Genomic DNA, 27,358 nt, shown 5'->3' with positions numbered 1-27,358 from the left:
CAACACACACAAAATGGAAAGGAGTGAACAGTTGACAGGTTTCTGATAAAGGATGTCGGCCCGAAACGTCGACAATTTACACTTTTCCGTAGATGCTGCCAGACCTGCTGAGTTCCTCCAGCATTTTGTGTGAGAACCTTCATCAGGATCTGATTTTGTGTTTGTTAATTTGAATTGCGCCCACGTGCAGATGTTCTCGTGTTTGTTTTGTAACTCTGTTCATCACATTGTTTCCATTTACCCACAAGTGGGGAGCTGGAATAGGGCGTATGAAAGCAGCTAAATTGTAACACTTCACAGCGTTTATTTCTAACGTTTCAGGAGTTTCAAAATCAGATTCAGTGGGTATTTCACCGCATTATTTACTTCCTCTCGGAATTTTCTCTGAGTAAGGACATAAATACACGTGTTGGTGCAGGAACTGAGAACCTGCAGCATTACTGATGCTTGGTCTGTGACGTAACGGGGATCCGTGACAGAATTAAAAAAACTCATTTTAATCAAGCTATAGATGGGAAATACCACCAGTGTTCCCCACAACAATATGAAACTACCGGTTATGCTGAAGAGCAAAACGATGGATTTGCGTCGGTTCTCCATCTCCCGGTCCTTGTCATTCTCTCCACTCTTTTGTCCCCGGAGCCCCCTGCGGGCTCGACTGGCGGCTAGAATCCGCCTGACAGTCAGAATATTGAACAGCAACATCAGAATGAAAGGGACGCAAGGGTAGAACATGCGGTGAAAAATGTAAAATGCAGCCCATGAGGTAGAGTTTGTGAAGCTCGGTGTTAAAACACAATACCATGAAACACCATCAATTGTTTCCCCAGACTCGTACACAAAGCCCGAGGGGACAGTCTCGAAACAGGCCAGCACACTCACTGTCCCGATAACCACAGCCGCCGTTCTCTCGGTGCAATATTTTGTTTTCAGCTTCTCACAGCAAATAGCCACAAATCGATCGACGGTGAAAGCGACAGTCAGCCAGACTGAGGTCGCAGTGCTCGCAAAAATCAACAAGGTGACGGGTCTGCATACAGCAGTGATGAGCAGGAATGATCGGGAAAAATAAATCCCAGCAGTCCACTTCAGTAGCGGATTCGAAATAATGACCAGGAGATCGGCCGCTGCCATTCCCACAAGGTAGAGGGTGATACATTTGGAGAGACCGCACTTTCCCCGGGACAGGATCACAATCGCCACCAAGTTCGCTGGAAGAGAGCAGTTTGAGAAAATCCAAACATAAGCCAATTCTGCAGTTCGAGTTGTAATCTGTAATATTTCCACTTAATTGTTGCATTTAGTGGCGGGAGGGCCGAGAGAGGGTACAAGTGAGAAAATACTGATTAGAAGCCAGTGCAGCAGGTTCAGAGGATCCTGTGATATTTCCATTTTATTGTTGAATTTAGCGGTGGGAGGGTCGAGAGAGCGCGCAGAGCTGGCGGGGACAGAGAAGGAGTTTACACGGTAAAGTAATTTGAATGCGGATTACTTACTGTGACCGAAATGTGAAATGTCAGTGGAACGCTAAAACTGAGTAACTACCTCCTCAGAGTCAATACTGGATGGAACATTTTCTACCGGTGCCTTCCGCGTCTCGTTCGGACGCTGATGGCGGGATTTCTCAATTAGACAGTCAAAGTGATCACTGTCAGCGACAGAACCGCTGAAGGACGGAACAAAAACAGGAAATACTGGAAACGTTATTTCGGGTAAAACAGAATATGTGGGAAAACAGTTAAAACATTTCTCCTCAGAAGTGTTTGCGGATAAACCCCAGACACGTGTGTTAACTGGATTCTCTTTCTGTACAAGCTGTTTGGGTTTCGTGTTTATTGTGTTGTCCATCAACTGCTTTATATTCAGTGATATTGCACACAGTTATTAAAATTCCAGAACAGGTTCGTGAAACATCATGGAACTCCAGACATTTGCTAAAGTGGCACTGCCAGTCGATGGTTTGAACATCGTACCTAACTCAGTCAATCGCACATATACAAATACGGACAATCAATTGTTAGAATGTCCGCGGGCTGTTTCAACACAACATTTACAAATGCTGCGCAGCTGCTAAAATAACAAAAATACAGAAACACGAACATCCCATTATGGATCCCAAACCGTTGGTCGAACGCTGCCTGACCGACTCATTTCCACAGATGTTGGCGGATTCCCTGAATTCCTGCAGCCGTTTATTTTAGATCCAGATCCCAGAATCTATCATCCCGGTATTTCCATTCCAATCCTGAAATGAGGAATACTGGGACTGGAATGCCGCAGTGGCAGGAACAATCAGAACATTGGAAATGCACATGATTTCCCACCAACAGCAGCTGACACTGCGACTTACCGGGTATTCCGAAGGCTGAAATAATAGGATAGTAAATGTTTCGTATCCGCCAGATGACTGGATACAGCATTTCATGAGAATCTGTGATTCCTGTTGCTCCTGAATTCACAGCTCCGGCAGACACTGAGCTGATGCTTCACATCAACCCTGATTTATACAGAGGCTCAGTCTCCAGAGATACGGTTATACTCCTCACTAACTTTCTCAGTTACAGTTACTACAACAAATAATTTGATTCAACACTATTGTCTCTGATGTACAGATACTGTGTACATGAAAATTCTTTGGCATCACCTCAGCCGTGTCTCTGGTGGAAATAGGCCGGTAGCTTTAATTACAAAGACTGAACCTCGTCACAGAGCAGCTACATTTAGAGATTTAATTTTTGTTGTCTAATTATTCAGTATTCAACGAAGACCAGCGACGCTGTCCGACACCTACCTTTTTCTGTAGTTTCCCATTTTGATCTGTCCTTCAGTCACTCAGCTTCATCCTGGTCAATAAGGATACAATAGAGAAAAAGGTCGGGATGGAAACGATTTATTGACAACGTTGCTGGTGTAGAAACACGAGAAAATCTGCAGATGCTGGAAATCCAAGAAAACACACAAGCATTCCTCTAGCATTTTGTGTTTGGTGTTTCTGATGCAGTCGTCTTTTATACACATACTAAGTTTGACAAAGGTCAAAAGATAATTGGAAAGCAACGTGTTATCCTGCAATAAAATGGGAAGACCGGTAAAAGAATAAAAATAGTACTCGAAGTTGGAAGAACAATAGATGCAGGATGACTAAAAGTGAACGAGAAAACGACGAGCGTGAGATACAGAGAGCGAGAGAGAGAGAGAGAGAGAGAGCTAGCGAGAGAATGAGACAGAGAGAAAGAGAGCTAGCGAGAGAGACGTAGAGGGAGAGATCTAGCCAGAAAGAAAGAGAGAGAGAGGGAGAGAGAGAGAGAGAGAGAGAGAGAGAGAGAGAGAGAGAGAGAGAGAGAGAGAGAGAGAGAGAGAGAGAGAGAGAGAGAGAGAGAGAGAGAGAGAGAGAGAGAGAGAGAGAGAGAGAGAGAGAGAGAGAGAGAGAGAGAGAGAGAGAGAGAGAGAGAGAGAGAGAGAGAATCTGTGGTGCCCTCCAAAACTGCGATCGGCTTGTTTAATGGATGATACGTATTATTCTGATTTCTGTACTGCGAGGTACAACATGAATACTTTGCATACATTGACGTTCACAAAGCAGAAGGGGCTGGAGGATTGAGAGACACCTGTTTTGTGGTGTGCATATGAGGCTTACAAGGAATTTCGCCAGAACAGAAAGCATACTCTATGTGGACAGTTGGACGAACTTGTGCAGTTTTTTTTTCCTGGAGCCATGGCAAGAGGAGATGGGATTGAAGGTTATAGTTCACGACAGAAAATCTGATGAGACCAAAAGCAAATATTATCAGGTCGGAACATACTCCAGTCCGTAGGACTGGGGCGGGGGGAGGTGGGAGGATGTGTTGTTGAAAGGAACTGGTTGGAACAATAGTGAAGACATTGAAGTTTTCAAAATGCATCATGTCCCAATGTGTTCCTATGGCTATGGAAATCCTCTTTTTTTTAAATTTTATTTTTATTTGGATAAGGAATTCACAAATATCATGTACTTTTTTCACACATATAACCTTTTCCATTTTTTATATGTATAAAACTACAATTATTTATACATTCTTAAGTACACATTGAGATGATATAAAAGGAAAATAAACACTTAAATAGATAATTATGTACTGTGGTAAATCTAACCTATTAGGCTAAGTAATAGAATTAGTTGTTAAGAAAAATGGTAATAATAGTTTCCATATAACCCTTCTGGACCATTTCCACTGGTCCAAAATGTTGTATATAAGCCTATGTAACAACCATTGTAGGTGTTTATATCCTAATTTGTTCATGCTTGCTCCTGCCCGCAGACATAATTATCCAATCCTTATGTACTTATTTACTTATTTTTTTCATATTTTTATCCCTTTCCCAAATCTTTCCCTTTACTTGTGTTAATTCTCTATTTTCCAAAAGAAAACAAAAAAAAAAAAAACAGACATTTAGACTAGGGGTGCTTACGTTAGCAATATTACTGTGTTGATGAGAAGAGCAGTATAAATCATTAGGAGAGTCATCTAAAGTCTGCTCGCATTGGGGTTATATATTCAATCCATTTATTCCAGATTTGATATTTTTTTTCTTTTTGAATTCTCAGGGAGTAAGTCAACTTTTCCATATTAAATATTTCCAAGATAATTTCGTACCAATCTTCTCATGTAGGTGGTATTGGATTTAGCCATTTTCTAGTGATTGATTTCTTACTTGCCGCTAAGAGGGCCTGCAGCAACTTTATATCTTCCTTCTGTTCAAGAAACAATACATGCCCCAAACAGAGCGTCTCAAAGTTCAGAGGTATCTGGGACCTAAGTACCTTAACTAATGTTCTATGAATACCTTCCCAAAATAGACTTAATTTAGGGCAATCCCAGAAAATATGAAAATGATTTGCCTCCTTGGAGCCGCACCTTCTCCAATACATCACATTTGTACCTTTATATTTTTCCTGATATGGGGTCTTAAAGTATCTTATAATGTTTTTCCAACAACAATGTTCTCTCCAAGTCAAAGAATTAGTCGAGGACATCGAAAGCTGCAGATTTTCCCCCAAGCCTCCTCTGAAAGTATCAAACCCGCTTCTTTCTCCCACTTCTCTTTAATATACAGTGTATTTACATTTTTAGCTTGGGAGAGTGCATTATATAATCGAAGAACTGATTTACTAGGTATTGAACTGCAAGCCGAATTCAGAATCTGAAAAATTCTAATTATACTGTTGATAGGTCTGTATATCTACAACTCTGGTTAATATAGTTTCGTACTTGAAGGTACCTAAAAAAGTCATTATGTTCTAAGCCATGTTTGTCCTGCAGGATTTGGAAACTTTGTAATACTCTTTTATCTATAAATGAGAGGTAGGTTGTAAGACCTTTCTTTATCCATAGCTCAAATCCTTTATCTCCTCTGCTGGGAAGGAATTCGGTATCATATGCACACCATCTGAAGAGTTTTAACATGCTATTAATTCCACATGAATTAACCACCTTCTGCCATACTTTTAATGTAAGATTTATCCAACTGTTTTTACATTTTTCCAACTGGGCCATCAATCCTTTGTCAGCTATTGAGGCCTGTAGAGGAAAACTGTCAACTAATCCAAATTCTATTTCCTTCCATCTAGCCTTATATTCTCTATTACACGAATATAACAGAGGGGTTATCTGTGAGGCATAAAAATAATTTCTCAGGCAAGGAAGAACCACGCCTCCTCCTTCCTTCCCTAACTGTAAGGTGTTATATCGAATTCTAGGTTTCTTTCCTTGCCAAATGAAGCAGGAAATCCATTTGTCCCATTCCCTGAATTGATTATCATCCACCTCTACCGGTAAAGTACGGAAAAGATACAATAACCGAGGAAGAATATTCATTTTTATAGTATTTATCCTTGAATTTAAACTTAAAAAGGGGATAAGATTCCATCTATGCATATCTGCTTTTATCTCTGAGATTAATGGCCCATAATTTACCTGTGACAGTGTTGAAAGATCCTTCGGCAGAGTTATTCCTAAATATTTTAATGATTTAGCTTCCCACTTAAGATCGTATGTATCCTGCAATTTTTTGGATGGTGTATAATTTAGGGACATAACTTGCGTTTTCTTTACATTTATTTTATAACCTGATATTTTCCCAAAGTCATCCAAATAGTGTAAACAATCCTATAAATGATTTTTCTGGTTCACTCAGATAGATCAAAACATCATCTGCGAATAACGCCACTTTCTGTTCAATCCCTGCCACCTTGATACCGTTTACGATTTCGCTCTGTCTTATTAGTTGGGCAAGCGGTTCAATATATAGCGCAAAAAGGAGCGGAGAAATTGGGCATCCCTGTCTAGTGCCCCTCTCTAAGATGAAGGAGTCGGAGATGTCCCCATTTATCTTAATTCGGGCTGTAGGGCTGTCATATTGAGTCTGAATTACTTTAATAAACTTTTCTTGAAAGCCGAATCTTCCTAACACTCTGTATAGGAATGCCTAACTAACCGAATCAAAAGCTTTCTCAGCGTCCAATCCCACTACCATTGTCTCTGTCTCGTTCTTATTAACCGGTTCTAATATGTGCAGAGTTCTCCTTATGTTGTCCTGTGTTTGTCTTTGTTGAATAAATCCAGTCTGGTCTAAGTGGATTAGGCCAGGTAAAAGGTTTTTCCAATCTGCGCGCTAATATAGATGTAAATAGTTTGTAATCTAAATTAAGAACACTAATTGGCCGATAATTGCCACATTCTAGTTTATCTTTACCCTCTTTAGGAATTACTGAAATAATCGCTTCTCTCCAGGAAGGTGGAGTTCCTTCTCTCTGTAAGATCCAATTAAAGGTGTTAAGTAATAATGGGGCTAACTGTGTCTTCAGGGACTTGTACCACTCTGAGGTAAACCCATCAGAACCCGGGGACTTTCCAGCCTTTAACCTAGAGATGGCCACGTTCAGTTCTTTGACAGTTACTGGTTCTAATAAACTTCCATTTTGTAAATCTGTAAGTTTAGGTAGATCTAAAAGATTCAATACACTGTCTATATAGGGCTCATTGGGGGCCCGGGGTTGGGAGTACAGCTCTCGATAATATGTTTCAAAACTCTCTTGAATTTTCCCTATTGTACTCTCCACAAGCTTTGTCTTTGGATTCTTTATTTTATGAATTGTATTGTCTGCTTGTTGTTTTCGTAATTTATATGCTAATAATCTAGCTGATTTACCTCCTACTTCATAATTCTTTTGTCTCAGGTAAAGAAAATTTCTTTGAGTTTCCAACGTATAAATATTGTCAATTTCACTTTGCAATTTCCTAATTTCCCGTTTTCGATTTGAATTACTTTTGTTGCTATCCACAACTTGAAGTTGTTTTAATTTTCCTTGAAGGTCGGCTAATTTTTGTGCATTGATTTTTTTCATGTGGGTGGTAATGGAAATAATTTTCCCTCTCAGTACAGCTTTCAATGTATCCCATAAGATCACTGGTGATGTTTCTCCCGTGTCATTAAGGTCTAGATATTCTTTTATTTCTCCCCTTAATCTCTCCATTACTTTCGGGTTTTTGAGTCTATGTGAGTTTAGTCTCCATAGTGTTTTCCACATTTTCCTTTCCAGGATTAGAGACATAGTGACTGGGCTATGATCCGACAGATCAATTGTTGCAATATTACAGATTTTTTATCCTGAGTCTATCTGTATTAAAGATAAAGAAATAGTCTATCCTTGAATAGGCTGAATGAGGGAAAGAGTAATATGTATAATCTTTACTAGTAGGGTGTAATTCTCTCCAGACATCTATAATTCCCAACTCCTCCATCAATGAATTCACTTTCCGAGTCAGAGGTTTATTCTGAGTAACTATTCTTGAAGAATCTAATATAGGATTTAATCTAATATTAAAATCCCCTCCACAAATTACTACTCCTCGAGAACTGACCATTCGGTCAAAAATGTGTCTATAAAATGACCATTCACAACCTGGAGGAGCATAAACATTCAGCAATGTTATTTCTGTACCTTCTATTCTTCCTGTGATTTTTACGAACCGTCCTCCTTTGTCTCTAGTCTCTGAAATATGTTCATAATTAAGAGTACTTGATATTAAAGTAGCTACCCCTCTTTTGTGACTCAATTTATATGATGAATAAAATACATGCTTAAAGCCCATTCTTTTTAATTTTCCATGTTCATATTGGCACATATGTGTTTCCTGGAGGAAAGCTATTTGTGCCCTCTCTTTTTTCAATTTAGACATACTTTTATTTCTTTTAATTGGATTCAAAACCCCATTAACATTATAGGAAATTATTTTTAACAATTCAGTTTGCATTTTTCTCTAGTAGAAAAAAAGCACTCTCCTTTTCTAACCAAACATTAAGCAATCCCTTCACAACACTAAACCAAGACATATAACCACACTCTAGACATTTTTGAACGTGTAACATTTGAAAAATTTTCCCGACTTCCCACAGTGAGGCCTGAGCACCGACCCGCCTCAGTTCAGAGGGATAACCTCTATCTTCACCCTGTGTTAGAGGGCCCTCAGCAGTTTGAATACTCATAGAGAATTTTGTCCTATTTATGTCTCGACCAAATTGCTATCATTCAAGTTATTCCGCCTAGTTTATTTTCAGTTACCAGTTTTCATTTTACCTTTAAGTCCGATTTACTCTTTTCAGTCATTTCTCTTAATTAATCTGTGCTCTCTGTACATTCGCGTCTGAATATTTGCAGCTTTTCCTTGTAGTTTGACACTCTGGTTCGTGTGGAGCGTCCTCGCCCCAGTAACTGCCACGACTTCTGCCGAATCCTCTCCAGTAGCGACTCCGGTTGGGTGATAACTTTAATAGGTAGTCCCCGGTCCGCCAGGTCCGACGTTGCCTCCTCCACTGTAGTCTAAGTTTTTGTCCCTTCGTCGTAAAAGACTCTCAGCCGAGCTGGATACAGGGTCTGGAATCTGATGTTATTTTCCATCGGGACTCTCCGTGTTTCCGTATATTACTTCCGTCTGGCAAGAATCCCCGGTGCGTAGTCGTGGTCTAAACTGATTTTACAGTTGTTCCACATGAAACCTTTCTTTTGCCATGCCCTTTTAAGCACCTCTTCCTTCGTTCTGTAACTGAGAAATCTGACCAGAATCGATCTGGGCTGGGCGCCTGCCGGAGGCTGTGGTGCCAACGCGCGGTGAGCCCATTCTATCTGTAGGTCTTTTGCGGCCAGTATATCAAGGTTCTCTCTAAGCAGCTTCTCCACCAAGAAAATCATCAATCCGGGTTTACCTTCAGTTCCTTCGGGAACTCCGTAGATCCTCACATTTTCCCTTCTCGAGCGGCCTTCTTGATCTATTAGTTTCCACTGGAGCTGGTCTTGTAGCTTCAGCATTTCTGCTATCACCTCCTCTGCGTTTTCTAGCTTCTTTTCAATTACAACAATCCTCGCTTCGGCTTCATCTATCCGCGAGTTAGTTTTTACTATTTCTCCTTTAATATCTTCCAGCTGTTTGCTGTTATCTTGTCGGAACTCGCGAATCTCTCCGAGAATCAAAGACAGAGTCACCAATTCCGCCTCATTATCTCCGTCCTGGCTTGACGTGGGGGAGCTAGGCCCGTCGCCTTGCTGCGTCTCTTTATGTTTATCAGCCTTCGGAGGGACTTTTTAATCTTGTTCTTAGACATCATCCTTGCCCCTTTTATTAATATAGTTATGCAATATTGTATTTGTCTAAGTTCGATTTTGGGGGAGTTTACCTTCTTTTTTGTCGAGAGACCTTTTCCTTACGCCGCCATTCCCTTGATGACCCGGAAGTCCGGCAGAAATATTTAAATGTTGCTGTCTACAGGTGAGGTGCCGGAGGATTGGAGAGTGGCTCATGTTGTTCCGTTGTTTAACAAAAGGATCGAAAAGTAATCTGGGAAATTATAGGCCGGTAAGTTTAACGTCGGTAGTAGGTATGTTATTGGAGAGAGTACTAAGAGACAGAATCTACAAGTATTTGGACAGACAGGGACTTATTAAGGAGAGTCAACGTGGCTTTGTGCGTGGTAGGTCATGTTTGACCAATCTATTGGAGTTTTTCGAGAAGGTTACCAGGAAAGTGGATGAAGGGAAGGCAGTGTATATTGTCTACATGGACGTCAGGAAGACTTTTGACAACGTCCCGCATGGGAGGTTAGTTAGGAAACTTCCGTCGCTATGTATACATGGAGAGGTGGGAAATTGGATTAGACATTGGCTCAATGGAAGAAGCCAAAAAGTGGTAGCAGAGAATTGCTTCTCCGAGTGGAGGCCTGTGACTAGTGGTGTGCCACAGGGATCAGTGCTGGGTCCATAGTTATTTGTCATCTATATCAATGATCTGGATGATAATGTGGTAAATTGGATCAGCAAGTTTGCTGATGATACAAAGATTGGAGGAGTAGTAGACAGTGAGGAAGGTTTTCAGAGCCTGCAGAAGGATTTGGACCAGCTGGAAAAAATGGGCTGAAAAATGGCAGATGGAATTTAATACAGACAAGTGTGAGGTATTGCACGTTGGAAGGACAAACCAAGGTAGAACATACAGGGTTAATGGTAAGGCACTGAGGAGTGCAGTAGAACAGAGGGATCTGGGAATACAGATACAAAATTCCCTAAAAGTGGCGTCACAGGTAGATAGGGTCGTAAAGAGAGCTTTTGGTACATTGGCCTTTATTAATCAAAGTTTTGAGTATAAAAGCTGGAATGTTATGATGAGGTTGGAAAAGGCATTCGTGAGGCCGAATCTGGAGTATTGTGTTCAGTTTTGGTCACCAAATTACAGGAAGGATATAAATAAGGTTGAAAGAGTGCAGAGAAGGTTTACAAGGATGTTGCCAGGACTTGAGAAACTCAGTTACAGAGAAAGGTTGTACAGGTTAGGACTTTATTCCCTGGAGCGTAGAAGAATGAGGGGAGATTTGATAGAGATATATAAAATTATGATGGGTATAGATAGAGTGAATGCAAGCAGGCTCTTTCCACTGAGGCAAGGGGAGAAAAAAAAAACAGAGGAGACGGGTTAAGGGTGAGGGGAGAAAAGTTTAAACGGAACATTGTGGGGCGGGGGGCTTCTTCACACAGAGAGTGGTGGGAGTATGGAATGAGCTGCCAGACGAGGTGCTAAATGCGGGTTTTTTTAACATTTAAGAATAGATACATGGATAGATACATGGATAGGAGGTGTATGGACGGATATGGTCCATGTGCAGGTCAGTGGGACTAGGCAGAAAATGGTTCGGCACAGCCAAGAAGGGCCAAAAGACCTGTTTCTGTGCTGTAGTTTTTCTATGGTTTCTATGGTTTCCTATGGGTCTCGGCCTGAAACGTCGACTGTACCTCCTCCTAGAGATGCTGCCTGGCCTGCTGCATTCACCAGCAACTTTGATGTGTGCAACACTCACTTTAGCCGGGGTGTGGTGGGTGTGGTCATAAATAGGAGTATCTGTGGAAATGAGTGAGATTGCAGGAAGTGCGTTACCTGGATCATGCCAGAGACAAGGATGTCTCTGAGACGGGACATGCCATTCTGAAAGGGCAGGGTTATCAGCCAGAAATGGTGGTCCTTATTAGAGCTAATAACAGAGAAAAAAGGTCCTGCAAAGAGTATTTAGGGAGTTAAGAAGTAGGATAGCTGGAGTGGTGATTTCAGGATTTCTTCCATTGCCACATGCTTGCGAGGTAAGATATCGTAATTTGGTACACCTCAATGAGTCGCTAACAATCTGGTGCGGGAGTGGAGGTCGGGGGCGAAGGTGCATCAGGAATATGGAACATTGGGCCTCTTTGCAGAATAAGAGGGACTGGTGTAAGGAGGATGGGTTACAGTGAAGGGAAGCTAATATTCACTCAGAGAATCTTGCTGGAGCCACCCTGATGATTTTTATCATGGGGCATGTGGAGGGGTTGTTGTGATCCGGAGCTGCAGGTCAGTAAGTAGCATTGAGCGGAAGGTGGAGCTGGCACCGAAGGGCAGAAGTGAGTTTATTTCACTGCAGAGTGTAGAACAGTGAAAGCAGGTGTAATTAGAGCCTGGTTTAGCAATGTCACAGTGTCACAGGGTGCTAAAAGAGGTTGGAGGGCTGTTATACTGATCAGGCAGAATGTCACAAGCTTGAGGTCATCCCAGAGGAATATCCCGTAAGACAATCAGAGTGGAACTCAGGAATAAGGAAGGTGCAAACACTGTGATGGGGTTATACTGTAGGCCTCCCAATAGCTAGCAACTGAGAGGAAAAGATTTGTTAGCAGGTTATGGACTAATGTAAAAACAATAGGATCGATCTCGTGGGTGAATAATCTTCTCAGAATGACTGGGGCTTCCTTAACACTAGAGGCCTGGATGGGACATTATTTGTGTGGTGTATTCCGAAAGGTTTCCAGAAATAGTGTATTGATGGTCCGCCAGAGTGAGGGACATATTTGGCAAATTATTGGGAAATGAGCCTAGCAAGATGATTGGGAAAATAATTAAAGATGATAATGCAGAAAGTTTTCAGATGGTTATTGATAAGGATAAAAATGGACCTGCAGGTGCATGAATGTAAGCTTGTGGAAGACAAATTGCAGAAGAATTGATCAGGAATCATAAAGAGTAGTCTGGGAGCTGATGTTACTGGATAGAGCTGGTTTTAAGGGATGTCGGACATGCGAGCGTCACTTACCGTCTAGCCGGTCAGAAATCAGGTGTTCACGGTTCCTGTGAGGAAGGTAGAGAAGGGCAGGGTCGTTCAAGAGCTTGATGTGATGAGAAATATTGTATTATTTTATAAATGCAAGAGCAGTCATGTGTAAGGTTGTGGAAGATGAAAATAGATAGTGTCTTAGAGGATTATACCAGAAGCACGAAACAAGTCACACTCAGAATCAGGAGCGCGAACAGTAACCAGAAAATGAATACACTGAGTTTCTGCCTGGAGGCAAGAGTTAGCATGCGAGGTAGAAAATGAATATTTTGCATTCAATAGCGTTCACTATAGAGGAGGACATGGAGGACAGCGTGATCAGAAAGGGGGCATGGTGATATTCTCTGGCGTGTTGATACTAATGAGAAGGTACTGTTGGGACTCTAAGACCATTTAGATGGGTAAATCATTTGGGTTATTTGGTCCTTTGGGATACACAGACCACATGCAGTTAAATATGATTTTTAAACTGCTGGCAGCGTACTTTATAGAGACAAAACTTAACAATAGCTGGCCCGTACTACAAGGGGAGAGTCTAACTCAGGTATAAACATGTCCTGCATATGTGACTGCAGAAGAAAGGCAGTAGTTGAGTACAGGGACAGTGAACTTTACAATATCTAGACCTTCATTACCAGGACACAGGCCTATAATACTCAGAGCACTGTGAAGTGAGCACATGGACCTGCACATACCCAGCACAGTAATTCAACATTAAACACTTGTACAACACAGTCACTTCAAAGACAGACACCTGTACCCCCATAATTGCACTGCTATTCACAGACACTGTCTGTGCCTTCCATCTCACTGGGCATCTCTGACGAATTAACCCAGAGGTGATAAAGGAGAACTTGTATTATCTGTGCTTCAATTTCCAAAAGTCTTGGAAATGCCACCGGCTGAAAGAGGAACAAGAATGTAGGCATGTTATGGAAAATAATAAAAGCAACAGAGTAGTGTGTCATTGCAATTTCTTCAAAATTAACTCAGATTATCTTAGAGCAAAATTTGTTGCATTTACGAGCATATGTAAGTTTGTGCAGAGTTAAGAATTTCACCGAAAACATTGATAATGTTAGAAACATAGTAAACCTGCAACACAGTACAGGCCTTTCGGCCCACAAAGCTATGCTGAAGATATCCTTACCTTAGAACTGTTACATACATCATGTGTATCTCGTGATTGTCCTATGACCGTGATGTAACTGAGTATCTTGTGAGCATGATATAATAATCTGGTAATGGTGAGGTGATGCAATTTTCCTGCCAGTGCGAGGTCACGTGATGACATGTTCCCAACTGGTATATAAAAGGGAGACCTCTGTTGCTACGCAGTTTGGTTCGTTGTTTAATTCGTCAGTTATTCCGTTATGCTGCATATTTTTATCATGGCGCAGTTTCGTTTTAAGGTGGAGTTTTACTTTCCATTGTAAGTCTAGCATTGGAGAGAGAAAACCTTACTAAAGTACGAAAACCTCAAGGATTGAGTAAAGTTGCTGTCGTTCGGTGGTTTAATACAGGATCGACCTTATTGAATCTTTGTTCAGAAATAGTGACCTGCATCTGAGATAACCCTGTAAGATCAGGAAGTTTTGTGTAGTGTTCATTCGCCAGGAAAAGGTCAATTACTTTAAGCCATTTTATTTCCTTCGTCGTGAATCCTTTGGACAGAATCAACAGTAATGTCACGTCCTCGAAGAAATTCGTTTCCAGAGAAGTCTCTCCTTATTGACTGTGTAAATCACTTGGATGTCAGAATTTACAATTTTAAGGCTGTGTTTGAGTTTACCACTTTAAGACTGTTCGTATTTACCATTTTAAGAACTGTTCCAGAGTTGCCGTGTAGCAGTTAACTTCCGGTTAGGTTAGTCGTTTGAATACTTTTCGCTATTGTTGAGCAGAGTTTAATAAATGTGATTGTTTGTTTATAAAGCCTGACTCAATTCTACATTAATTGTTGCTGATGACGTAACAGAACTACCTCGGCTTACCCATAGCACTCTATTTTCCTAAGAACCATGTAGCCATCCAGGAGTCTCTAAAAAGTCCCTGTCGTTTCAGCCACCACCACCGCTGCAGGCAGCCCATTCCACGCAGTCGCTATTCTCTGCGTTAAAAAAAAACAACTTATACCTGACATCTCCTCTGTACCGACGTTCAAACAGATGTCCTCTCGTGCTAGCAATTTAGTCATAGTCATACTTTATTGATCCCGGGGGATATTGAATTTGGGTTACAGTTGCTCCATAAATAATAAATAGTAATAAAACCATAAATAGTAATATGTAAATTATGCCAGGAACTACGTCCAGGACCAGCCTATTGGCTCAGGGTGTCTGACCCTCCACGGGAGGAGTTGTAAAGTTTGATGGCCACAGGCAAGAATGACTTCCTATGACGTTCTGTGTTGCATCTCGGTGGAATGAGTCTCTGGCTGAATGTACTCCTGTGCCCAACCAGTACATTATGTAGTGGATGGGAGACATTGTCCAAGATGACATGCAACTTGGACAGTATCCTCTTTTCAGACACCACCGTGAGAGAGTCCAGTTCCATCCCCACAACATGACTGGCCTTACGAATGAGTTTGTTGATTCTGTTGGTGTCTGCTACCCTCAGCCTGCTGCCCCAGCACACAACAGCAAACATGATAGCACTAGCCACCACAGACTCGTAGAACATCCTCAGCATCGTCCGGCAGATGTTAAAAGACCTCAGTCTCTTCAGGAAGTAGAGACGGCTCCGATCGCTCTTGTAGACGGCCTCAGTGTTCTTTGACCAGTCCAGTTTATTGTCAATTCGTATCCCCAGGTATTTGTAATCCTCCGCCATGTCCGCCCTGACCCCCTGTTTGGAAATAGGGGTCACCGGTACCTTAGCTCTCCTCAGGTCTACCACCTGCTCCTTCGTCTTTTTTTAACATTAAACTACAGATAATTCTGCTCACACCATGTGACAAAGTTTCCTACCGTAGCCCTGTACTCAGCCTCATATCCCTTGCTGATGCATCCAACTATGGCAGAGTCATCAGCAAACTTCTGAAGATGACAAGACTCTGTGCAGTAGTTGAAGTCAGAGGTGTAAATGCTGAGGAGAAAGGGAGACAAGACGGTCCCCTGTGGAGCCCCAGGTCTGCTGATCATTCTGTCGGACACACACAGTTGCAAGCACATGTACTGTAGACTGCCAGTCAGGTAATGAAGAATCCATGACACCAGGAAAGCATCCACCTGCATCGCTGTCACACTTCTCCCCCAGCAGAGCAGGGCGGATGATGTTGAACGCACTGGAGAAGTCAAAAAACATGAGTCTCACAGTGCTCGCTGTCTTGTCCAGGTGGGCGTAGACACAGTTCAGCAGGTAGACGATGGCATCCTCAGCTCCTAGTCGGGGAAGGTAGGTGAACTGGAGGGTGTCTAAGTGTGGCCTGACCATAGGCCGGAGCAGCTCCAGAAAAAGTCTCTCTAGGGTCTTCATGATGTGGGAGGTCAATGTCACTGCTCTGTAGACATTGAGGCCGCTGGGGCGTGGCGTCTTCGGCACAGGTACGAGGCAGGACGTCTTCCACAGCACAGGAACCCTCCGGAGCCTCAGGCTCAGGTTGAATACATGGCGAAGTACTCCACTTAGCTGAGGGGCACAGGCTTTGAGCACCCTGGTACTGACACCATCAGGTCCTGCAGCCTTGCATGGGTTGGGATGTTTCAGCTGAGTTCTCACCTGTTCAGCTGTGAAGCCCACAGTGGTGATTTCATGTGGGGAAGGTGTATAGGCATTAGAGCAGAGTGGGGGACTGTTAGGAGGGGTAGGAGGGGAGAGTGGAATATGCGTTGGTTGGTGCCAGACAACAGATGAGCCATGTGGGGGATGCGCAGGGGCCACAATGTCAAATCTGTTAAAGAACAGGTTAAGTTCGTTGGCCCTGTCCACACTGCCTTCAGCTCCTCTGTTGCTAGTTTGCCGGAACCCAGTGATGGTCCTCATCCCCCTCCAGACCTCAATCATGTTGTACTGCTGGAGTTCCCACTCAAGCTTCCTCCTGTACCTGTCTTTAGCCTCCCTGAACCTGGCTTTCAGGTACCTCTGTATTGCCCTCAGCTCCTCCTGATTTCCATCTTCCAGCCCTTGGAAAAAAAAGAAAAAAACACTGACTATCCATACGATCAATGCCTCTCCTAATCTACTGCACTTCTATGAAGTCATCTGTCATCCTCCGTCCCTCCAAGGAGAAAAGTCCGAGTTCACTAAAAATATTCTCATAAGATATGCTCCCCAATCGCGGCAACATCCTTGTAAATCTCCTCTGCGTCCTGTCAATGGTTTCTACGTCCTTCCTGTACTCAGGCGATCAGAATTGAGCACAGTACTACAAGTGGGGTCTGACCAAGGTCCAAAAGAGCTGCCCTTGGCTGTTAAACTCAATCCCACGATTGATGAAGACTAATACACCGTATGCCATCTTAACCTCAGAGTCAAACTGCGTAACAGTTTTGTGTGACCTGTGGACTCGGACCCCAAGATCCCTCTAATCCTCCACACAGCCAAGAGTCTTCCCATTAATGCTATATTCTGGCATCATATTTGATCTACCAAAAATAAACACTTCACACTTAATTTGTTGAATCCCATCAGCCAATTCTGAGCCCAGATTTGCATCCTATCAATGTCCCGTTGTAAACTCATACAGACCGCCACACTAACCATTGCACCCCCAACATTTGTGTCATCAGCAAATCTATTAACCCCTCACTCCACTTCCTCATCCAGGTCATTTATAAAAATCGCAAAGAGTAGTTGTTCTAGAACAGATCCCTGAGGCACACTACTGGTCACGGTCCTCCATGCAGAACATGACCCGTGTAGAATTACGCTTTGCCTTCTGTGGGCAAGCCAGCTCTGGATCCACAAACCAAAGATCCTTTGGATCCCATGGATCCCATGCCTCCTTATTCTCTCAAAAAGGCTTGCAAAGGGTACCTTACCAAATTCCTTGTTAAAATCCATATACACTACATCGACGGCTCTACCTTCAACAATATTCACAGTTACATCCTCAAAATATTTAATCAGGCTTGTAAGGCAAGACATGTTTTTGACAAAGCCATGTTGACTATTCCTAATCATATTATGCCTCTCCAAATGTTCAGAAATCCTACCTCTCTGTCATGGTCCGGATCAGGGTCCCTTTAAATTTACCTTGTTTATGTTACGATCCGGACCGTTGATTCCCTGTTTTTCCATGTCCCTTGGCTTTGGTGATTAGAGGCAATTAACGCTTGGCTGACCCGATAGTTTATAGTCTCCGGCTTTCAGCCGTTCGGCACGGGAGCGTCTGAAAATTTTCGGCGTGCCAGTGACATCTGGCCGGAGCAAGCCTTGTCTCCGCCCGAAGCGAGTGCCGGTAATTCGCCTCTCCTCACCGTAGCAACCCTGTCCAGTTACCTCGCCAAAGCGAGCCTGCAAAGTTTCCTCACCGAGGTAGGTCCGTCAGTTAACCCGCCGGAGGGAATCAAGAACCGCTGTCTACTGTTCCCGGGCCAAGTCGAGAGCTCGCCACTACCCGGAGGGTCCAAGTCAAGTCCTGGCTCCGGCGGCATTCTAGTACCAAGTCAAGTCCTGGCCCTGGAGGCATTCAAGCACCAAGTCAAGTCCTTTCCCTGGCGGCATTCAAGCACCAGGTCAAGTCCTGGTCCTGGCAGCTTCCCAGTTCTGAGTCAAGTCCTGGCCCTGGCGGTATGTGATTCCTGTCCCACCCCCTTGTCTGAATACCTACTCTGCCCCTCTCGCCTCCAGCCCTCGTCTGCAGCCCGCGCCCGCACTTCGGTCTAGTTCCATCGCTGGAGCTAGATAGGTGCTGTCTGGTGTTCATTCGTGTTGGTCTTGTCTTGTCTTGTCCTCGCCTCCGTGGGGTAAGTCTGGCCGTCTTGCCGTTGCCCCGCGGGGAGTCATGTCTTGTCCTGTCCTCGCCTCGCCTCCGTGGGGTAAGTCAGGCTGTCTTGCCGTTGCCCCGCGGGGAGTCGTGTCTTGTCTTGTCTTGTCCTCGCCTCCGCGGGGTAAGTCAGGCCATCTTGCTGTTGCCCCGCGAAGGGTCATGAGTCCCGGCCCTTTGTCCTGTACCCAAGGTAGGGTCCCGACTCTGTGTTCTGTGTATGTGTCCATGGTTCCATGTACCTGCTCCCTGAGACCGAGGCTCTGTGTTCCCATGTTCCTCCTCTCCCTAGCCCATGTCATGTCCTTGCCTGGTTCTGGGGTCCGAGTCCGAGGCAGGATCCAGGTACTGGGTCCTCGTCCAGTCTCTGGCTCGGAGTCCATACCCTAGCCTCTTCATGTCTCCTCTAGTTCTGGGAGCCGATTCCGAGTCCAAGCCCAGACCCTTAGTCCCAGTTTAGACGTAGTCCTGGGTCCTTGTCCAGTTCGCTCTTTCCTGCTCCTGCCTTGCTGTCCTGGTATCGAACAATAAACTAATTCTAAGTAACCTCACAAGATGTGTCTTGCATTTGGGTCCACCCTTGCTCCCAAAGCCCCCGCCTTTGTGACACTCTCAGGATCTTCTCCACCAACTTACCAACCTCTGACGTAAGACTCGCTGGCCTATAATTTCCTGGGCTATCCCAACTCCCTTTGTTGAATAAGGGAACGACATCCGCAAACATCTTATCCTCTGAAAAACTCCCGTCCTTACTGATGATTCAAGGATATTCATCAGACTCTCAGCAAACTCCTCCCTCGCTTTCCACAGTAGGCTGAGGTACATCCCGTACGGTGTCGGTGACTTATCCAACTATATGCTTTCCAAAAGCTCCAGCTATGTCTTAACGGGGACGATGGGAGCGGATCCAAATGCAAGATACCAACACTGAAGTACTTAGAACAGGACTTGGTGTGTGAAGCAAGCAGGGGAAGTGAGAAAGAAACGATGCTGGACATGACACAGGCCCTAGACGAGGCTAGGATAGAGGGTCTGGGCTAGGACATAGAAACATAGAAACATAGAAAATAGGTGCAGGAGTAGTCCATTCAGCCCTTCGTGTCTGCACCGCCATTCAGTATGATCATGGCTGATCAGCCAACTCAAAACCCTGTACGAGCCTTCCCTCCATAACCTCCCCCGCCCCCGCCCGATCCCTTTAGCCACAAGGGCCATATCTAACTCCCTCTTAAATATAGCCAATGAACTGACCTCAACTGTTTCCTGTGGCAGAGAATTCCACAGATTCGCACTCTCTGTGTGAAGAAGTTTTTTTTTCCTCATCTCGGTCCTAAAAGGTTTCCCCTCTATCCTTAAACTGTGACCCCTCGTTCTGGACTTCCCCAACATCGGGAACAATCTTTCTGCATCTAGCCTGTCCAATCCCTTTAGAAATTTATACGTTTCAATCAGATCCCCCCTCAATCTTCTAAATTCCAGCGAATATAAGCCTAGTCGATCCAGTCTTTCCTGATATGAAAGTCCTGCCATCCCAGGACTCAATCTGGTGAATCTTCTCTGTACTCCCTCTATGGCAAGAATGTGTTTCCTCAGATTAGGGGATCAAAACAGCACACAATACTCCAAGTGTGGTCTCACTAAGGCCTTGTACAACTGTAGTAGTACCTTCCTCCTCCTATACACGGATCTTCTTACTATGAATGACAGCATACCACTCGCCTTTTTCACCGGCTGCTGTACCTGCATGCCCACTTCCAACGACTGGTGTACAATGACACCCAGGTCTCGTTGCACCTCCCCTTTTCCCAATCGTCCGCAAACTTGGGGATGCTGCATGTAATTCCCTCGTCTAAATCATTAATATATATTATAAACAACTGGGGTCCCAGCACAGAGCCTTGCGGTACCCCACTAGTCACTGCCTGCCATTCTGAAAAGGTCCCGTTTATTCCCACTCTTTGCTTCCTCTCTGCCAACCAATTCTCTATCCACATCAATACCATACCCCCAATACCGTGAGCTTTAAGTTTGCACACTAATCTTCTGTGTGGGACCTTGTCAAAAGACTTTTGAAAATCTAAATTTACCACATCGACTGGTTCTCCCCTATCCACTCTACTACTTACATCTTCAAAAAATTCTATGAGATTCGTTATGCATCATTTTCCTTTCACAAATCCATGCTATCTTTGTCCGGTCATTTCACTGCTTTCCAAATGTGCTGTTATCACATTTTTGATAACTGACTCTAGAATCTTCCCCACCACCGATGTCAGGCTAGCCGGTCTATCATTCCCTGGTTTCTCCCTCCCTCCTTTTTTTAAAAAAAAGCGGGGTACATTAGCCCCCCTCCAATCCTCAGGAACTAATCCAGAATCTAAGGATTTTTGAAAAATTATCACTATTTCTTGGGCTACTTTCTTAAGCACTCTGGGATGCAGACCATCTGGCCCTACGGATTTATCTGCCTTAAATCTCTTCAATTTACTTAACACCACTTCCTTACTAATATGTATTTCCCTCAGTTCATCCATCTCACTAGACCCTCGCTTGAGATAATCTGCTCAGCAAATATTTCATTGTGTTGTCCGTCAACTGCTTTATATTCAATTATGTTGCACACATTTATCAATAAACCTCAACAGGTTCATGAAATATCATGGAACTCCGAACATTTGCTAACGCGTTACTGGCAGTCGATGGTTTGAACATGACACCTAACTCAGTCAATCGTTCATATACAAATACGGACAATGAATTGGTAGAATGTTCGCGGGCTGTTTCAACAGAATATTTGCAAATGCAGTGCAGCTGCTACAAGACCAAAAATACAGAAACACGATCATCCGATTATTGATTCCAAACCGTTGGTAGTACGCTACCTGAAATGAGCGAGGTCCTCAATGAATAGTTCTCCTCCGTGTTCACCAATAAGAGGGAACTTGATGATGGTGAGGACAATATGAGTGAAGTTGATGTTCTGGAGTATGTTGATATTAAGGGAGAGTGAGTGTCGGAGTTATTAAAATACATTAGCACGGATAAGTTCCCGGGGCCTAACGGACTATTCCCCAGGCTGCTCCACGAGGCGAGGGAAGAGATTGCTGAGCCTCTGGCTGGGATCCTTATGTCCTCGTTGTCCACGGGAATGGTACCCGAGGATTGGAGAGAGGCGAGTGTTGACACCTCGTTCAAAAAAAGATAGTACGGATAGTCCGAGTAATCATAGACCAGTGAGCCTTACGTCTGTCTTGGGAAAGCTATTGGAAACGATTCTTAGAGATAGGATCTCTGGGCATTTAGAGAATCATGGTCTGATCAGGGACAGTCAGTATAGCTTTGTGAAGAGCAGATCGTATATAACAGGCCTGATAGTGTTCTTTGAGGAGGTGACCAGACATATAGGTGAGGGTAGTACAGTGGATGTGATCTATATGGATTTTAGTAAGGCATTTGACAAGGTTCCACACGGTATGCGTATTCAGAAAGTTAGAAGGCATGGGATCCAGGGAAGTTTGGCCAGGTGGATTCAAAATTGGCTTGTCTGCAGAAGGCAGAGGGTCGTGGTGGAGGGAGTACATTCAGATTGGAGGATTGTGAATAGTGGTGTCCCACACGGATCGGTTCTGGGAGCTCTACTTTTAGTGATTTTTATTAACGACCTGGATGTGGGGGTAGAAGCCTGGGTTTGCAAGTTTGCAGATGACATAAAGTTTGGTGGTGTTGTAGATAGTGTAGAAGTTTGTCAAAGATTGCAGTGTGACATTGATAGGATGCAGAAGTTTGCTGAGAAGTGGCAGATGGAGTTCAACCCGGAGAAGTGTGATGTGGTACACTTTGGAAGGACAAACTCCAAGGCAGAGTACAAAGTAAATGGCAGGATACTTGGTAGTGTGGAGGAGCAGAGGGATCTCAGGGTACATGTCCACAGATCACTGAAAGTTGTCTCATGGGTAGATAGGGTAGTTAAGAAAGTTTATGAGCTGTTAGCTTTCATAAGTCGAGGGATTGAGTTTAAGAGTCGCGATGTAATGATGCAGCTCTATAAAACTCTAGTTAGGCCACACTTGGAGTACTGTGTCCAGTTCTGGTCGCCTCACTATAGGAAGGATATGGAAGCATTGGAAATGGTACAGAAGAGATTTACCAGGATGACGCCTGGTTTAGAGTGTATGCATTATGATCAGAGATTAGGGGAGCTAGGACTTTACTCTTTGGGAGAACGAGGATGAGAGGAGACATGATAGAGGTGTACAAGATAATAAGAGGAACAGACGGAGTGGATAGCCATCGCCTCTTCCTCAGGGCACCACTGCCCAATACAAGAGGACATGGCTTTAAGGTAAGGGGTGGGAAGTTCAAGGGGGATGTTAGAGGAAGGAATTTGTTTTACTCAGAGAGTAGTTGGTGCGTGGAATGCACTGCCTGAGTCAGTGGTCGAGGCACAGATACCGGTGAAGTTGAATAGACTACTAGACAGGAACATGGAGGAATTTAAGGTGGGGGCTTATATGTGAGGCAGGGTTTGAGGGTCGGCACAACATTGTGGGCCGAAAAGCCTGTACTGTGCTGTACAATGCTATGTCTATGTCTATATCGATACTTTTATAAAGAAGGCATGATAGCAACTATACTTCATTAGAGTTTGAAGAGATTTGTTATGTCCACAAGTACACTCAAAAAACGTCAATTGATGTACCGTGGAGAGCATTCTGACAGGCTGCTTCACTGTCTGGTATGGGGGGCTATTGCACAGGAGCGAACGAAGCTGCAGAGGGGTGTACATTTAGTCAGCTCCATCTTGGGTGGAAGCCTACTAAATAGCCAAGGAGTAGTGTCTCAGAAAGGCAGCATCTATTATTAAGGAACTTCAGCACCCAAGGCAAGCCCCTTTCTCACTGTTAACATCAGGTCGGAGATACAGAAACCTGAAGGCACACACTCAGTGATTCATTAATAGCTTCTTCCCCTCTGCCATCCGATTCCTAAATTGGCATTGAACCCCTGGAAATCATCTGACTTGTTTTGATATACAGTATTTAAGTTTTTTGCACAATTTCTCATATATTCAATACATGTACACTGAGGTTTAATTATTTATTGATTGTTTGATTTATTATTCCTTTTTTTTAATTCTATATTATGTTTTGCATTAAACTGCGACTACTAATTAACAAATTTCACGACACATGCCGTTGATAATGACCCTGATTCTGATTCGTCCACCTGCAGGTTCAGATTTACCCTTCATAATAACCACCGGAAAACCTCCAGAATTATAATCCGTAAATCTATCTCCATGAAACCCCACTAATCTCGCTAGGCTCATTTCCCACTAACATCTCAAGTATGTACCCTCCCTGGTGAACCGTTTACATGCTGTTTCTGTAAACCATCATAAATACACCTGACATATAATCCCCCGTCCAAGCCTCAGATGGTAAGGAAGTGCAAGTCATTGTGGAGATGATTCACCAACTAGTGTGTTCCATTGTTTTACATCAGTCAGTAACCTGCTGACATATCTGTTCCCCTCTCTTGCTGGCTATTGTGACGCCTACAGTATTACACTTTTCTTATTCCTCAGTCCCTCCACATTGTCTTACTGTTTGAGCTTCCGGGATGACTTCGAGCTGGTGACATTCTGACTGATCAGCAGTGCGGCTCCTCAACCTCTTTTAGCTCCCTCTGGACTCTCTAAATCATCTAAATCCTGGAATGTTAAGATACCAGTCCTGACCTTCTCTCAACCAGATCGCTGCAACGGATGAATCACCGTGCCGTGTATAAATGCAGGATCTGGGTATGTCTGCCTTAACAGTTTTCCCCGTTCACTTTTGCCGTTCGATGCCACTGTGCTCATTATGGAGATCCCATCTTGTCTTCCTTTAGGTTTTCTTTGACCTCATCTCTACCTTCCACCAATGCAACCTACTCACCTGTAACTCTGGACACCAACACACCCTCCAGATGCTACATGATCAAAATCATCAGGGTGGCTCCAGGAAGATTCTTTGTGAGAATATGATTTACCCTACAGTGCAACCCATCCTTCCTATACGTGAGAGCCCAATGATGAGTGTTCCTGATGCCGTCCCTCCTGCCCCAGATTGTGAGCCACACGTTTAAGTGCAGTAGCATATGATCACTTACGTCGCAAGCATGTGACATCGAAAGTAATCCTGAAATCACCACCCCAGAGTTTTTTATTTTTATTTTTTAACTCACTGCTCACCTCCTTAACTTTTGCTTCTGGGAACTTGTCTCTCTGTTGTTAGTTCTAATAAGGACCATGACTTCTGGCTGCTCATCCTACCCTTTAACAATGGTCTGTACCTTTTCACAGACATCCTTGGTCAGAGCATGATGAAGGTAACGCACCTTCCTGCAATCTCATTCATTACCACAGATGTTCCTGTCTGTATCTCCTCGGCTAAAGAGTTTGCTGCATGTGATTCATATCTATCTATTTCCTGTATGTTCAGGAACTTATCTGATAGCCTCTTTGTAAGGAACATTGTGTTATAATTCATTCAGTATTCATTTTGATTCGGCTCAGGTTTTTTACAGATGCGTTCCCAAACAAAGGAGACTGCACGCGTGTTAAAACAAAACACTTTATTAGAACTCGCACGGTTTTTGTACAGAAAGAAACACAAATATCTACAATACTAGGAATACATGAATCAAAATAATGCTGATCATCCACCAGACACAGTCCGATCTCAGTGTTCGAGGGAAACAGAGATCCGACAATGTCATGCAACCTGTTTAGTCCCTCCCCTTCATATTCTCCCTCTCTGTCTCTCCCTCTCTCCATCGCGATGACTCATTACCTCTCTCCCACTCGCGATTACTCCTTCTCACGCTCATCCTCGCTCACGCCCTGTCCCTCCGGCGCTCTCCCTTGCACCCTCTCACTCGCGATGTCTCATTTCCTCACTATCCTTCGCGCCTCAGACCTCGGGATGTCTCCTTCTCCCGCTCCCTCCATCCCAGTCTCATTCGCTCTCTCTCTCTCTCCCTCCCTCCGTCCCACTCCTCTCTCCGAACGCGATGTCTGCTTCTCTCGCTTGCCCTCGCGCTCACCACTGTGCACGCTCTCACCCTCGTGCTCTCTTTCACGCTCGCTCCCTCAGGCTCTCTACCTCGCGCGCTCTTCCCCGCGCCCTCTTTCTTGCCAGGTCTCATTCACTTTCTCTCCTTCCCATCGTCAAACCTGGCGATGTCTCCTTCTCACGCTCACTCCTTCACGATCTCTCCCTCTCCATCACACAGAGCTACGAGTGAAGGTAAAGGTAATTTGTCTTCAATTGTAAAAAAAAAAAATCTCTGTTACATAGAGATAGTTCAAAGTGTCAATGAGAAGGGACAACTCCAGGTAGAGAAGGAGGAGAAAAGAGGGCGAAGGAAAAGACGGGTTGTGACGGAAGCAGGAGTGGTTGATACAGTCGAAAATATTATCCAAGATCAGGCAGTTTTGTCAGAACCTGGAAGCAGGGGAAACAGGTTCGCCTCGAGCTTAATTTTAGCATGGCGGGACGTGAGGTGTAAAGGGGATTTCTCTGGGAATGTGAAGCCAGCGATGCCATCGGGATCAGCTTTGAACAGCTGTCTTGTAAAACTAAGCAACACACACATAATAGAAAGGAGTAAACAGTTGACAGGTTTCTGATGAAGGGTGGCGGCCCGAAACGTCGACAATTTACTCTTTTCCATAGATGCTGCCAGACCTGCTGAGTTCCTGCAGCATTTTCTCTGAGAAAGGTCACCAGGGTCTGATTTTGTGTTTGTTGTTTTGAATTGCGACCATCTGCAGATTTTCTCGTATTTGTTTTGTAACTCTGTTCATCACATTGTTACCATTTACCCACAAGTGGGGAGCTAGAATAGGACATATGAAGGCAGCTAAATTGTAATACTTTACAGCATTTATTTCTAACGTTTCATTAGTTTCAAAATCAGATTCAGTGGGTCTTTCACCGCATTCTTTAGTTCCTCTCGGAATTTGCTCTGAGTCAGGACGTAAATACACGTGTTGGTGCAGGAACTGAGAACCTGCAGCATTGTCGATGTTTGCTTTGTGACGTAAAGAGGATCCGTGACAGAACGAACATAACTGTTTGTAATCTGTCTATAGATAGAAAATACCACCAGTGTTCCCCACAGCAATATGAAACTACCGGTTATGCTGAACAGCAGAACGATGGATTTACGTCGGTTCTCCATCTCCCGGTCCTTGTCATTCTCTCCACTCTTTTGTCCCCGGAGCCCCCTGCGGGCTCGACTGGCAGCTAAAATCCGCCTGACAGTCAGAATATTGAACAGCAACATCAGAATGAAAGGGACGCAAAGGTAGAAAATGCGGTGAAAAATCTCAAATGCCGCCCATGAGGGAGAGTTTGTGAAGCTCGGTGTTAAAACACAATACCAGGAAACACCATCAATTATTTTTCCAGCCCCGTACACAAAGCCCCAGGGAACAGTCTCCAAACAGGCCAGCACACTCACTGTCCCGATAACCACAGCCGCCGTTCTCTCGGTGCAATATTTTGTTTTCAGCTTCTCACAGCAAATAGCCACAAATCGATCGACGGTGAATGCGACAGTCAGCCAGACTGAGGTCGCTGTGCTCGCAAACATCAACCAGGTGACGGGTCTGCATACAGCAGTGATGAGCAGGAATGATCGGGGAAAATAAATCTCAGCAGTCCACTTCAGTAGCGGATTCAAAATAACGACCAGGAGATCGGCCGCTGCCAT

The 27,358-nt window shown here is 44.0% G+C and overlaps 1 protein-coding gene across 1 annotated transcript; it reads right to left on the bottom strand.

Moving 5' to 3' along the window:
* Positions 1 to 309: 309 nt before the first annotated feature.
* LOC134341315 (uncharacterized) lies at positions 310 to 27,358 on the bottom strand. The gene is made up of 4 exons (XM_063039200.1): positions 26,779 to 27,358; positions 16,712 to 16,790; positions 1,563 to 1,666; positions 310 to 1,211 (listed from the first exon to the last, which is right to left on the bottom strand). The coding sequence occupies exons 1-4, from the start codon at positions 27,356 to 27,358 to the stop codon at positions 310 to 312; spliced, it is 1,665 nt and encodes a 554-aa protein (XP_062895270.1).

Source organism: Mobula hypostoma (genome assembly GCF_963921235.1).
Source record: "Mobula hypostoma chromosome 30 unlocalized genomic scaffold, sMobHyp1.1 SUPER_30_unloc_1, whole genome shotgun sequence".
NCBI lineage: Eukaryota > Metazoa > Chordata > Chondrichthyes > Myliobatiformes > Myliobatidae > Mobula > Mobula hypostoma.
Note: the sequence above shows the minus strand (reverse complement) of the source record. Positions and strands in the feature narration are given on the sequence as shown.